Source organism: Gymnoscopelus braueri (genome assembly GCF_963280865.1).
Source record: "Gymnoscopelus braueri genome assembly, chromosome: 21".
Taxonomy (NCBI): Eukaryota; Metazoa; Chordata; class Actinopteri; order Myctophiformes; family Myctophidae; genus Gymnoscopelus; species Gymnoscopelus braueri.
The window spans coordinates 41,378,612-41,393,611 of NC_137623.1; the positions used below are offsets into that span (position 1 = coordinate 41,378,612).

Below are 15,000 nucleotides of genomic sequence, written 5' to 3' on the forward strand. Positions count from 1 at the left end.
TCTACGTATACCTCTTGTGGTTTAATGTCATTTCTGTGAGATTTATTTGCTCTTCATGAACAGCAAAAGATGACATGCAGAATTCTAAACATGAACGTTGCATACTGTAGCCGTAGCAAAAGCCTCGTTTGTGCCGGAAATTGTGAACTACTGGGAAGCATGAACACTCTTGGTAAAAGATGAAAGACAATTTTCACTAAAAAGCACAGACCTCAAAGGAGGTATATAGTAATTACAGGGACAATGCAGTGTTTTCATTGCATTGTTCCTGTGTGTGTGTGTGTGTGTGTGTGTGTGTGTGTGTGTGTGTGTGTGTGTGTGTGTGTGTGTGTGTGTGTGTGTGTGTGTGTGTGTGTGTGTATGTGTGTGTGTATGTGTATGTGTGTGTGTGTGCGTGTGTGTGTGCGCGCGTGCGCGCACGCTTACCATTTTCTCTTAACACCACAGCCAGATAGTCCTGGGTATTGGAGCTGACATACATCAGAATAGCTGGTGTACTGGATGTACTGAAGCTAAAGGCCACTTCCTCCATGGTCAGATTCACTCCCTGTGGGGTCAGGGGAGGGACCAGTATCCTTGAGTCCTTATTGGCCGCCACCATAGCTTCAGACAGGAAGTTATACCTGACCAGTGTTCCTGCCTCAAAGAACCCTCCAACATCTGAACCAGAGGAAAAAACGCACACGCGCGCGCACACACACACACACACACACACACACACACACACACACACACACACACACACACACACACACACACACACACACACACACACACACACACACACACACACACACACACACACACACACACACACACACACACATTATACTTACTTTTCTGGTCGAAACGTTGGTTGTCTTTCATTATAACATTGTAACAAAAACTAAAATGATAGATAACATTTACTTTGTTTTAGTCTTTGACAGTATCCAATATTTGCACCGCTATTTTTTGGAGCTTTTGAATTTCGCCCTGACTACCCCCATATAGCAATAAAAACGAATAAAAGTCAAACTAAAACCAAGCCTTTTTTTCATAAAATAAAAATGAAACTGGCAAAACCGCTTTAAAAACTAATTAAAACTAGCTGAGTTGAACTGGGCAATCTGGAGGTGGTTGCAGGGAGGTTGCATGCGTTATATTATGTGTTGTTGCAGAGGGGTTGCATGTGTATTGTGCATTAAGTTCACCCCTCAATAGGGATGCTATGGGTTCACGTGGTTAATCAACATTTTCTGTGCAAGAGACACATATTATTTGCCCAGGCCTCTGTTGCTAAGCATAATGTTGTTGTGTTGGCATGTTTGTGTATTGTGCATGAGTGTGAATCCATTACAGGGAGATATTGGGCAAATTATGCATGAAATGAGAGAACGGTCGAAGGGAAACCATGTTGTAGAACTCTGTGTGAGTGCTTGTGAAAGAGTTTGTGCGCGCGTGCGTGCGGGAGAGAGAGAGAGAGAGAGAGAGAGACCATTTCCTATGAGTGCACCATACTGATTGAAAACATTCAGAGGTAATATTAAGCTTCAAGTCACACATCAACTCTCACCAGATAACAGCACAATAAACACTTCAAGCTACGTCGCCTCCATTTGATACAATACTTATTCCATAAAATGTCTCTTTCTGCTTATTGATAAACTCTAAAAACATTCTGCTTCAGTAAGACACTACTACCACAACTTAATTTCCGTTCTGATATACAATATTAAGAACCTCCAAGTGCAAATACTGTTTTATCAATTGCCCCATGTTAACCAGTGAGCAATTATGAAACTAGCCCCCTGGTCATATTGTTTTAGGATACATGCACAACCCCTTTGCACATCTGTGTCTGTCTGTTGTATATTTAACCCACTAAGACCGGTAAAGCATCTGTATCATTCAAGATTTTAGCTAAAAAGCATTTTACACTTTGGCTATTAAAAAATAGCAGATATACAAGCTCATAGCGTGTCACTTTGTGCCACGCTACAAGCTTGTATATCTGAAAAACCATGAACATTTTTGCAAATCTTTGAATATAAATTATTTTGAAGTGAACACTTTTAACTCAAATCTTTGCTTATGGGGGTCCCTGGAACAAAATAGTTTGAGATGGGGGTCGGCGGACAAATTAATATAATTTTGGGGGTCCTTGACATGAAAAGGTTTGAGCACCACTGATATAACAACATACGTTTTTCAGACAACTGTAAGGATTTAGAAGACATTGTAGAATCGGCCTCATGTCTTAATGGGTTCATCTCCAAATTAGTCACAGGTGTGTTTAGGGCATGAGATGAATTGGACCAATCAGAGTGTCGTATCACAATGCCTTTAAGAGGTAGTTGTATAGACGAATCTCCTGCTGCAGTGTGCATTCCGACACTGCAGTTATGATTGCGCCAGGGGAGCGCTCTGTGGATTCGTCTATACCTGCACCATAGCACATTGTTATTTAAATGACAGAATCAGCAAGTTGGAAGAGATAAACCTTTTTTCTGCTGATGAAACGGATCTCGTGCTCGCGCACGAAGTGAAAGCACCATCTATGATAGTGGTTCTCAACCTGTGAGTTCGGGACCAACATGATTTCCTTTTTTGGGGGGGGGGTCCCCAGATGACATTGAAGTGACATTTAAGGACTTTTTTAATGCATAAGAATACGGCATTAAAAGTAATCAACAAACTATACTATAAAAACACCAAATTGTCAAATAATATAAGAAAGAATAAAGAAAATAGCCGATCTACAAGCACAAGCCCCACGATGCGAGCTTGCAGATCTGCTATTTTCACAATATTTATCTGTGGAACCGAGTCAAACTAAATTGAATGCCTCGACTCCTACATTCCAAGTGCTTGTCAGGGTGGGGTGTCCCCAGTTCAAATATGATTATTTTGGGGGGTCGCGGCCTGAAAAGGTTGAGAACCACTGATCTATGGGAGCAGCATTAGTAGATGTGATAGAATGCTGTCAGTGGATGCCTGGGAAACAGGTGGACCATGAGCTGCTGTTCAGAATCACAGTCTTCCTCCTCTAGTGCGTCTCCTCATGTCCAACAGACTGTGATATCTTGACTTATCTACTTAAAGGAATAGTTCAACCAAAAAATTACTTATTGTCTCCGCCAGGCCGAAAGGCATGGCGAGAGAGTATGTTTTACCCCCTGTCCGTCCGTCCGTCCGTCCGTCCGTGTGTCCATCTGTCTGCGAGCGGCTAATCTCCGGCACCGTTGGCCCGGTCGCTGCGAAACTGTGCACACACACTCCTTGGGTGCCAATTCAGAACCTCTGCCCATTTTCACATGGGCCTGTTATAGCGCCACCAGGAGCCCGATTTGTGCAAAACCCATTTTTGGATATTACTCTTACAGATTGTAGTCATGTGATCAAGACGGATCTATCTGATATGTCATATTCCATCCTGATTGGCTAAGGTTGGCTTCCAAAGTTTGCAGGATTGGTCCGTTTTGAACAAAATGTCTCAAATCATGTACGCAGCATGCGCTTTCTGTGAAAATGTACACGCACATTCCCAATAGGCCGAGGAAGAAATGCCACCCTTTTCACCTTACCCTGTTATAGCGCCACCAGCAGGTTTAATTTAGCAAAACACATTTTTGCAACAAAATGCCTCAAATCATCAATACACGCACATTCCCACTAGGCCGAGGAAGAAATGCCACCCTTTTCACATTGGCCTATTATAGCGCCACCAGGAGGCCACAATAACCTACCTGACCTGGCGGAGACCTGTGCTCCGAGGAGCACTTTTTCTAGTTTCAATTACACACCCCATGAAGCCTTGAATTCATGGAGATTTTTTTTTTTTAATGCATTCCTGAGACAATAATTTGATGACCGGGTGTATTTCCGGTAGGAGACTCAAAGAGACTCCTTTGAGTCTCCTACCGGATACATTAGCATATTTCTGCCCATAATGAAATGATTGGCTTAGGAATGCGACAATAACAAAGAAATCTCCATGAATTAAATGCTTTATGGGGTGTGTAATTGATAGAAAATATGTCAATTTTTGCGTGAACTACTCCTTTAATAATCACATGCTCATTCACAGTTCAGCTCTTGTTAAAATCACCTATTAAAGCAAGATAGGCATAATGAGCATAATGTGTTGACACAGTGTCCCGTGTGTGTCACAGCTCCAAAATGGATATTGATGACTATTACTGCGGTGGGTTGAGCAGAGACAGATGAAGAAAGCCAATGATATTCATACATGAAGAGAGGTGTTTTAACATTTAGCAATACAAACATAATATAAGCTACTTAATTAACCCATTAAGACCGGGAAAGCAACCACTTTAACCATTATTTTATACTTCGGCTATTCAAAAATAGCAGATATACAAGCTCGTAGCGCAGCACCGAGTGCCGCGCTACGAGCTTGTAGATATGCTTTTTTTTTATCGTTAAAATGTGTGAAAATCTTTGAATATATATATATTTTTAAGCAAACACTTGTAACTCAAATCTTTGCTTCTGGGGGGTCCCTGGAACTAAATATTTTGAGATGGGGGTTGAGATGCATATAGTTTTGGGGGTCCATGAACCACTGATATTATAGCAACATAAGTGTTTCAAAAAACTGTTAGGATCTAGAAGACATTAAGTAGAATCGGCCTCATGTCTTAATGGGTTAATAAACAACATGAGCCTTTTCTCTCCCTCCCCTCCCCTCAGCACAGTACTTTGTGGACCTCAAAAATGTGCATTTCGCTGTGCATGAAAATGCCAACTGTGTCTATTGAAAACTACAATGGAACTTGTGATGTGCTTAGAACCATGTAGTGGCAGGTGTAAGATAGGGCCTTAAACATTAAAATGTCACAAAGACTATTTGAATTTGTCTTGTATACTTTTCTGCAGGCTGGCCCTTCACAAAGCTAAAGTCGAGCTAAAGTTGAGCCTTTATTCAACTGCTGTGGTCTTTCCTGCGTGCGTGTGCGTGACTTCATGTATTCAGATATGCACCCTGCGTGCACTCTGTGTGCACATGGGACTTTTTTCCCACTATAGCTGTGTGACCCCTAGGATGAATACATTAGTGAATAATAATACAAGCATTTCTGCCCCGGGCAAACGATAAATATGAATGTGAATAATTATGCATGTAATGACAGGCTGGTATAACACTTAATGTGTGTTAACCTATATCACTGAGTTGCTTGGATATGCATTGTATTCTTTCCCCGGGCCGGCCCTCCATTATGCTCGAGTCTAACCTTTTCTCCACCTGCTGTGGTCTGCAGGGACGAGAGAGAGAGAGAGAGAGAGAGAGAGAGAGAGAGAGAGAGAGAGAGAGAGAGAGAGAGAGAGAGAGAGAGAGAGAGAGAGAGAGAGAGAGAGAGAGAGAGAGAGAGAGGGGGTGGGGCATACACACACACGCACGCACACACGCACACTCGGGGCATACACACACACACACGCACGCACGCACGTGTGTGTGTGTATGTGTTTGTGTGTGTGTGTGTTTGTATTACTGTACTTGCGAGGACCAAGTATAGTAGAATTTGAAGAAAACATTCAGGTTAGGATTACACATTTAGAGGTTAGGTTTAGGGATTGGAATTAGAGTTAAACATGATTTATTTGCGTGCCAGTGTCATGCACCGAAAAATTGCCGATCTATAAGCTCACAACGTGTCGCAGCGCGACGCGTTGTGGGCTTATAGATCTGCTGTTTTTCGGCTTTAGGCTTACGGTTAAAAATGGCAAAATATATATACTTTTTAAATGGCATTCATAAAATGGCTGTCCTAAAGTATTGATGTCCTCACAAGTATAGTAATACAAACGTGTGTGTGTGTGTGTGTGTGTGTGTGTGTGTGTGTGTGTGTGTGTCTGTGTGTGTGTGTGTGTGTGTGTGTGTGTGTGTGTGTGTGTGTGTGTTTTTGTGCATTCATGTATGCACACTCTGCATAATGTGTGCACATGGGACTGTTGGCATTCTTGCTGTGTGTGTGATGCCAAGGATGAATAAATCATAGTATAACAATAGTAGTGTTTCTACCGAGCAGAGTGCAAATATGAATACAAAGGAAATGAACTGCAATCACGCTGAGGTAAAGAGGGTGATGTGAGGAAGTTTAAATAACAAAGGAGACGAGAGAAGAAAAAAAGAGGGATGGAGGGTTGTATCTACACACTACTTTTTTTTTCTCCACAAAAACAAAACAAAATATCTGGTATCTAATGAATAATGAATCTAACGATGATTTGTATCGTATGTATATGTCTTGTACTGTATGCCTTGATGATAAATTGAATACACAGGACCACAATGGCTTATAGCATTTATTGCGCGATTGTACTTGCTGGTATTGTTTGCAACGTGTTGATAAAGTATTCAATCAATGTAAACATGATTATATTCTAGCTGCGTTATTATGGAGTTACACTGTGACATCTCTCATCTCCACCTTTCACAAAATCGCCCCCCCTCGCCTCTTGACAGCAGTGATATGCCCCCTGTCTCTCTCTCCTCTCATATCAGCATGCACTTAGTATTCAGAGAATGTGTTCCAGTCAGGGAGAATTGGCGGGTAAGCATAATATCACTCCCTAGTCAATACCTTTTATCATAAAGCCCCGACCATTTAAAAGCGGGAACATTCAGGGAGCAGCAAGAGAACATCATCCAATAAACCTTCACTCATACAGGAAATTCGTAATCCAGATGCCATTTGGCAATGGATTTTTGTGATGCTGTATAAAGGGGAACTTTACATAACAATTATGTGCTCTGCCAGCACTGAATGTCACCCTAAATTACACACAACTCCAAAACAAGTAAATTCGGAGCCAAAGGGTTGGTTTAAAAAAACTGAAACCCATTGAAAGCATCCAGGTTTTTTAAAAGATATACAAATCAAAAGAATCACAATCAAACACCTCCAGATATGCAAGATTTGACTCACAAGCCATGCGAATGACGTCAACACGTTCAGGAATACCACGGGAAATAGCGCATACTGTACCTTACAATACTTCGTACTGTCCATAATATGAGTCTATAAAACACTAATGTAACACTAGAATATGTTTATGAGAGTGACTCATACTTCAAGGGCATATTTTTAAATTTTAAATTCTTGCTCTACCCAGTTAAACCTGAGTTAATCTGTCATAGAAAAAATAATTGCAAATGTTTTATGCAGGAGGATTTGATGTATGTTTAATGCATGCATTGTATTAACATATTGTATTGTCTCTTGTAGCAATGTGTGTGTCTGTTATGATTGTGTGGAACTGTGGCATTTTTATGCAGTATGCACAGTGGTGTAAAGTAACTAAGTACATTTACAATTTTGAGGTAGTTTTTACTTTACTGGAGTATTTCCAATTTTCAATACTTTTACTTCTACTCCACTGTGCTTGTATAGATCTGCTATTTTCAAAATATTTGTATACATTTTATACATTTGAAAACTTGGGGACCTTCTGCACAATGAGTACTTTTACTTTTGGTACTTTAAGTACATTTTGAGACCAATACTTTTGTACTTTTAATCAAGTACATTTTTAATTCCAGACTTTTACTTGTAACAGAGTATTTCTACATTGCAGTATTGATACTTATACTCAAGTAAAAAACAATTGTACTTTTTCCACCACTGAGTATGCATTTCTAATCAATTAGACAGAGTATTGCGATATTGTACAATCGTGTGCCAGCTGTCACCTCGGGTGCAGAAGGGTCCATCGTAGGCTGTGGAGGTGCAGTCACAGGAGTAGCCGTTGTACTTCTCCACACACTTCCCTCCGTTCTGACAGTACATCCCATAGCTGGTACAGTGACCCTGACAGCCAGGCTTGACCCCCGGTGTCACCGTTGCCCTCGCCTCGAGGTCCAGGGTCACGCCGTTCATCCTCAGAGCGCGGATACAACCCAAGAACCCCCTCTGACCCCCCGCCGCACCTAGAGAGAGAGAGGAGAGGAGATACAAATAGTACAGATACATGAGATGAGGATTATGATTGGTATCTCCATACATATGATATGGAGATGTATGAGAATGAACTGAGGTCCAACAGGTGTCATGTTTACAGTTAAGACTTACCAGCACTTCAGGTAATAGGCTCGTTCTATGCACAGCAGCCATATTGGAAATAAATTGGGCCCCTTCCTTACTTCCTTAACAGGTCTTAACAATTATACTAATTAAGGCTCTGTTCCATTCTGGTCAAACAGAGTCAGGGTACTGATATTGTGCATGTTGGCTCACTGGAAACACTCTGCTACACCAGTGGGTCTCAAATGTGTCCTTGAGGGGGTTCGAAATGGCCCCCTATGGGTCTGTAACTCTGAGTGTGTACAAATACAAATTACGGGTCCATTTGGTTCCATTTGTACACTCTCAGAGTTATGATGGTCCTTGGGATGAAAAAGTTTGAGAACCTCTCTGCTACACTAAATGGAACAGAGCCTTCATTAGAATCATTGGTAACACCTGTGAAGGAAGTAAGGAAGGGGCCCAATTTATTTCCAATACGGCTCTGTGCATAGTCTATTATCATGGTCATTGTATTATTGCTATTCTGTTTAACATGGTAGTATTTTGTGAAAATTAGCTTCAAATTAGTATAACCTATTAACATATTTTCCGATTTCAATGAATGACAAATCATTTGAAAGCTTACACTCTGTACACTCATCTGTAAAAAGCTTAACAATGACCATAGACCCCCCATGTGTCCCAATTCTCCAAAGCACTGGACTTGGTCACAAAATGTTACCTACTGTCAACGCAGGTGAGTGCAGCAGGTTTCCCTGTGACACGCATGTCACAAACACACACATGCAGTGAGGAGAAGATGAAGGTGACACCAGGCCCATGAAGAAAGAAAGAATGGGAAGAGAAAAGACGAGAAGAAATAAAGAAAGAAAGACAGAAAGACAGACAACCAACCAAGTTAAGTACAAACATGCAAAGACAAATAGGAAATAAAACAATTAATAAAACCACACAAGAGTTTTCAATCATAAAGAAAGAAGGCCTGTGATGTTAACCAAAACATGGTGATTTATACAACAAACGATAAAAGCAGTCCTGGAATGATAGCAGACATGATAAAACATTTTCTTCCAGCAAATCGTGGACAAAAATCTGCAGAAATGATCATTTGTCCAAATTCAAGCACTGTCTGTAACACCTTTATAGTTCATGAATAGTTCAATTCCCAGACATAGCCTTACATCAGAAAGATATGAGCACAGACCCTCTTTTCAAAGAGCAATCTTCAGTCTAGCAGGGGAGGCGTAAAGAGCATCAAATTGCCAATGGGTGGCTGTAATAAAATGTAGGCCTACTGCTTTGATGTTAAAATGATACATTTTCAGGCTCTTGCAACATGCAACAAATTGGTAACTGTCAAAGATGCGTCAGCACACAAATAAATATTCCCAGTTGAGCTTCATGAGTCATGGCAATAAATGACTTCAATTTGTCTTTTTAGTTGACTGTAAAAATCTCTCTCCCAAGCGGCCTTCAGTGCAGCGCGCACACAGTGGGTGGTTAACTACTGTCTCCACTGTTTTTGATGTACACACAATGGCAGTACTAAGGGATGAGAGAGACTGGCTTCCACACACAAATAGATAATACGTGGACATATACATGTGTGTATGTATATATATGTGTGTGTGTATGTGTGTTGAAATAGATAATACGTGGACATATACATGTGTGTATGTATATATATGTGTGTGTGTGTGTGTGTGTGTGTGTGTGTGTGTGTGTGTGTGTGTGTGTGTGTGTGTGTGTGTGTGTGTGTGTGTGTGTGTGTGTGTGTGTGTGTGTGTGTGTGTGAGAGTGAGTGTGTGTTTGTGTGTGTGTGTGTGTGTGTGTGTGTGTGGGGGCGCGCACATGCATGCATGCATATCTCTCTCTCTCTATATATATATATATATATATATATATGTCACAGGGAAATTGGCATTCCAGGGAAATTGGAAAAGGAGCGCTCGTTTTTAGGCACGGGGCTTCGGCGATCGAGAGGCGGGGATTTTCGAGAAAGGGTTTTTTACGCAAGGCGCTCCTCCTCGCGAGGAGGAGGAAGAGGAGCGAGGCGGGGCTTTGATGCAAGGCGGCGAGAGGAGGAGGAGGAGGAGGAGAAGGAGACTTAGCAGAGCTTGAGGCCGAGAAGGCGCGCCCGAGCGCCTCCAGGCGCGAGTGCCCGCGCCGACCGGCCGATGGTCTGCTAGTCGAATCAGCGCCGTCCGAGTTGTAAACCGATAGGGGTAGAATAGATCTTTTCATGGGTTACTATCCACTGTGCGTGTGTGTCGTGGATAAACTAAAACAAATGTTAGAAGCCAGAACACAATAAAATTATCTTAACAGTCATGCTTTCAATAAACCAAATTGAAAGCATGAGCGTGTGTGCGCATGCGTGTGCGTGTGTGCGCGTGTGCATGCGTGCGTGCACGCGTGTGTGTGTGTGGTCGGGGCCATATATGTTAGTGCACTGTGGTTGGGAAGCCTCGTGGCTTGCATTGCCCTCTAGTGTTGGTTCTATAGAATTGCCTGGGGGCGGTAAAAACGACCGCTCCTTTTTCAATTTCCCTGAAATGCCAATTTCCCTGTAACATATACACACACACACACACACACACACACACACATCTAAGCCACTTCATTTCACCACTTCCTGAGAGTGCGTCACACCAAAACCCTTCCCCAGGCAACATGGATTAGCAGGGATTACAAATTATACAGTATATACTGTATAAGGACATCTGGGGGGACATATACTAAGAGTGTTGTCTCTCTCTGCCTCCTGTATCTCTGATGCAGGCTGCTTGATATGCAGTTCACACATGCGTGACAGATTCCATTTGAGCCTCTTCCTATATCTTTGTACCAGGACACTCTCACAAAAAGAGACCCAATACACACACATACAGATGAATTTGACACTATCAGGCAGTCAATGATCTTCGTGTAGACACACGATTCACAAAGGTCACAATATCTTTGTATGATGTTTTTTTTGTCCTTTTTCTAAATGAAAGTGTGATTATGCTGAGAGGCAAACTGTGATGTTATTAAGAGAGGATGTTTCAGAGCTCAAACAGATGAGCGGATCAGGGGGGTTGGTACAACATCATCATAATCAGCATCTACTTTAGTAGAGATCTGTCACAATGAATGAGGAATGAGAATTAGATGCAGATGAAGCGAGTCAGGAAAGTTTGACTAAATTTAAGGGTTTATTTCAATTCCACAAAAGTATATATTTTTTAAAGAGTGCAGGCAAAACACATACTCTGGAGATGGGTACAATCAAATATCAAAACTTGTGAAACAGAACTAAAATCATAGACAGAAGGCTATAAGTCCAGGGGAATAAGTCCAGTATTATAGGCTGATGAGGGAAGTGACAACAGGTAAGTAACAGGTAGGGAACTGAACAGTTGAAGAGGGAGTGGAGACAGGCGTGAAACTGGGACTGAGGTGAGATTGAATGGAATGTGAGAGTGGGCGAGTGAAAAGATAACCAGATCCCGATACTCAACACCCTCACGTATTTGCGTTGGTTCCTTGTTACGGCTCTACTCCTCCTCACCTTCACATTCACGTGCCCCTCCCCCTTCATTGACTACCCCATGGCTCAACTCGTCGCACCTGCTCTCCCTCACCAATCTCCGCACCTGTCTTCCATTCGACAATCAACTGCTGCCACTACAAAAGCCCAGTCTGCAATTCACTCTTCGCCAGATCTTTAAGAGGTGGTGCCATGGTTTTGCACTTTTTCTGTTTTTCATGTGTCTATGAGGTTTATAGAACTTCATTAAGCCCCCTGGTGGTGTTTTTATGGTGTTTTATGTCTTCTCTGACTATTTTGAGTTTCAACCTGGAGGCTGAAACCTTGAGGGTCAAACGTGCCAATAGAGAAACAGCGCTTTAGTGACATAGTAAAAACATACCCTCCCCCTCATTATCATAACACAACAGGTGTGGGCATGAGGAGGAGGAGGGACTAGGACAGGTTGGTGGTGCTAAGGTGGTGGAGGAGGTGCTAAGGTGAGAACCAGGTATACTTAATGAACTGGAGGCGTGTCCACATACAAAAGTAATTTTAACAATTTCTGTACACTTTTTTGAAAAAATCTTCCTCCTAGTATAACCATAATACCTGATGATTATGTTTTAGGGGGGGGATCACTGAAAATCACGGCACCCTGTCTTTAACCAGTCTACGGTTGGTAAAACTAGAGCTAGCCACTATTTGGACTCCAGTGTTTGTAGAGCTTCTAGCCTGTTAAACTTTACGCAGTTGCAGTGCACTGTTGTTTCCTCCTCTGTGATTCTGTCACTAATCCTGCCTCTCCTCTCCAGTCTTCCGGATTCCCCGCTGAGTTGTGCCACCCGCGGAGCCACCAAGCAACCTTTTCAACTAAACTGTGAATAAATACGCCCACAGGCTTCACCTAAAACTACGTCTCCTCTTTGCTGTGCGCTTGGGTCACACACACTCACCAGCCTTAACAGTTCCTCACACCTTAGCCCCGCCTCAGAGCAAGGAGGTGAGGAGGTGAGGCGAGGAATTCATTAATCGATCTGGTTCGCTTTAAGGAACTCTAGGGGATTGAGGGTGGGTGCAGTCGGGTACTGTAAGAGACCTGAAGGATACACTTGATGTATCCTCGCTGATTGGGGAGGCTTCCCTCTCCTCGATCTCAGCTCCTCGAAAAGCGAATGAACATTTTGGGAAACGAACGATTTCCAGGTCACGCTGGACGGAGGAGGCGAGTAGGCAGAACTTTGAGTATTGGGATTGAGCTGTAGGAGAGCGGGGGAATAAGTGTGTGTGTGTGTGTGTGTGTGTGTGTGTGTGTGTGTGTGTGTGTGTGTGTGTGTGTGTGTGTGTGTGTGTGTGTGTGTGTGTGTGTGTGTGTGTGTGTGTGTGTGTGTGTGTGTGTGTGTGTGTGTGTGTGTGTGTGTCTTACCCACATAGAGCTGACTGAACAGCTCTAGTCGCGTGTGTCCCTGTGGGGGGGCGGGGCGAGTCACCCGATAGGTCAGATCTAACTGCAGAACCGCCTCTTTCACGTTCCGCTCGGCCATCACGCGATGCCATTGGTCGTCGTTCAGGGGCGTGGCCGAATGCACTGACAGCTCAGCGGGCCCGTTTCCAACATCGAACGAGAAGGACACGACAGTTGGAGCTAGAGAGAGAGAGAGAGAGAGAGAGAGAGAGAGAGAGAGAGAGGGGATTTTCGATTACTTTAGCCCCCTTTCCCACATAGAATCCATAACATTGCTGGATTAAACTAGCCAGCAAAGGCAGTTTGGCCTCTTGTATTGATAAGTTCCTTATCGGTCTGTTGTCTGTTCCCATGTTAGATTAATGTACTGTCAGACAAAACAGGCTGGAAGGGCCCACACCAGTAGTGCTGAGGTGCTGACCACGGTACAGGGTATAAGAATGAAAAGAGAGTCGCACAGCTCGTAGCCACGATACACAGAATTATTTTATTGGGAAACCAACGTTTCGACCTCTCTGACAGGTCGAAACGTTGGTCTCCCAATAAAATAATTCTGAGAATCATATACGAGCTGTGCGACCTCTCTTTTCATTAATGTGCTGTAACAGCTATTAGTCTACATAATGTTCTAAGGAGAAGTGCAACGCAAGAACCACTGAACCTACTATACTCACACTCTCTCGCTAAGATTGCTGTGTGTGTAGGACGGTGTATGTGTGTGTGTGTGTGTGTGTGTGTGTGTGTGTGTGTGTGTGCGTTAGAGATGCGCGGATCGCGGTTTTAGCCGCGGTTGCCGCAGTTAACCGCGGTTTGGGTGGATTCGGGTCAATCAAATATAATTATTAATTAATATCGGATAAACTGCGGGTGAAATATTGCGGTAAATAAATTAATGACATCTAATATATCTATCCATAAAATAGCTAAATCTCTGCGTGCTTGTGTCTGTGTGAGTGTGTAGAGCAGCCTCTGTGCGATGCGATCACAAAATGCATTGATTTAGCCTATGGAATGTCGGTGCGTCTTTTTTCTTTTTTTTTAACCGGTGCTGCGCTGAACATACAGACTCTGTATGTTCAGCGCAGCAGAGCAGTGCGCTCCTTATGTTGGATGCCGCATGTATGTTGGATGCCTGTATGTTGGATGCCGCACAGAGTCTGTATGTTCAGCGCAGCACCGGTTTAAAAAAAAGAAAAAAGACGCACCGACCGACATTCCATAGGCTAAATCAATGCATTTTGTGATCGCATCGCACAACTAATACTAAAACTAACGGGGAATACCAGAAAATAATAATATTTTGACATACGGGAAAAATGGTTGGTGCGGATGCGGATATTTAAATTGGATAATATAATTATTGCAGTTGGATAACGGGCGGATAATTAATTTGTACATGCGGATTCGGGTGACGTGAGAGGCCATCCGCACATCTCTAGTGTGCATGTGTGCGTGTGTGCGTGCGTGCGTGCGTGCGTGCGTGCGTGCGTGTTTTTTGTGTTATGTCCTCTGAGTGCATTTTCAGTAATCCACAATGTTTTACAGCTGGACCACTGATAAAGGATTGTATAGCTTATTATTGCTCAGATGCCATGTTGTATTGTATTCTGTATTTCTCTCACACCCACAACACACAGTACAAATTATTATGCATTTGTCTCCTCAGCAGATAAATATGCATTCAGTTTCTAATCGAATAGCTCATTTGTTCTGGAGCAACTCATTTGGCTTATATAGATTTTATTTAAAAATTCAGCAGCGCTCCGTGCTGTGTAGCGCCAATGTGTAGGAAGTCTGATGACGTGATTGAAATGCCCACAACTATTTCTAATACAGCTCAAATGACCCGCAGTAACAGATTTTTACTATCACCAGTGTGTTAAACCTTTTTATAGTCATGTCAGGTCTAAGGAACGATATATTGATTGCCTGCTTGCATGCACGAGTGTATGTGTGTGTGTGTGTGTGTGTGTGTGTGTGTGTGTGTGTGTGTG

General features: G+C 42.7%; 1 protein-coding gene across 1 annotated transcript in view; it reads right to left on the bottom strand.

The window, feature by feature from the left end:
* LOC308077009 (contactin-associated protein-like 2) overlaps window positions 1-15,000 on the bottom strand; it is a gene marked incomplete at both ends in the record, with an annotated part of 146,348 nt that overhangs the window by 14,285 nt on the left and 117,063 nt on the right. The window contains 4 exons of the mRNA XM_080417538.1: window positions 427-660; window positions 7,697-7,933; window positions 8,756-8,785; window positions 12,968-13,186. Of these exons, the coding sequence (XP_080273664.1) occupies window positions 427-660; window positions 7,697-7,933; window positions 8,756-8,785; window positions 12,968-13,186 (720 nt within the window). The remainder of the gene's footprint in view (window positions 1-426; window positions 661-7,696; window positions 7,934-8,755; window positions 8,786-12,967; window positions 13,187-15,000) is intronic.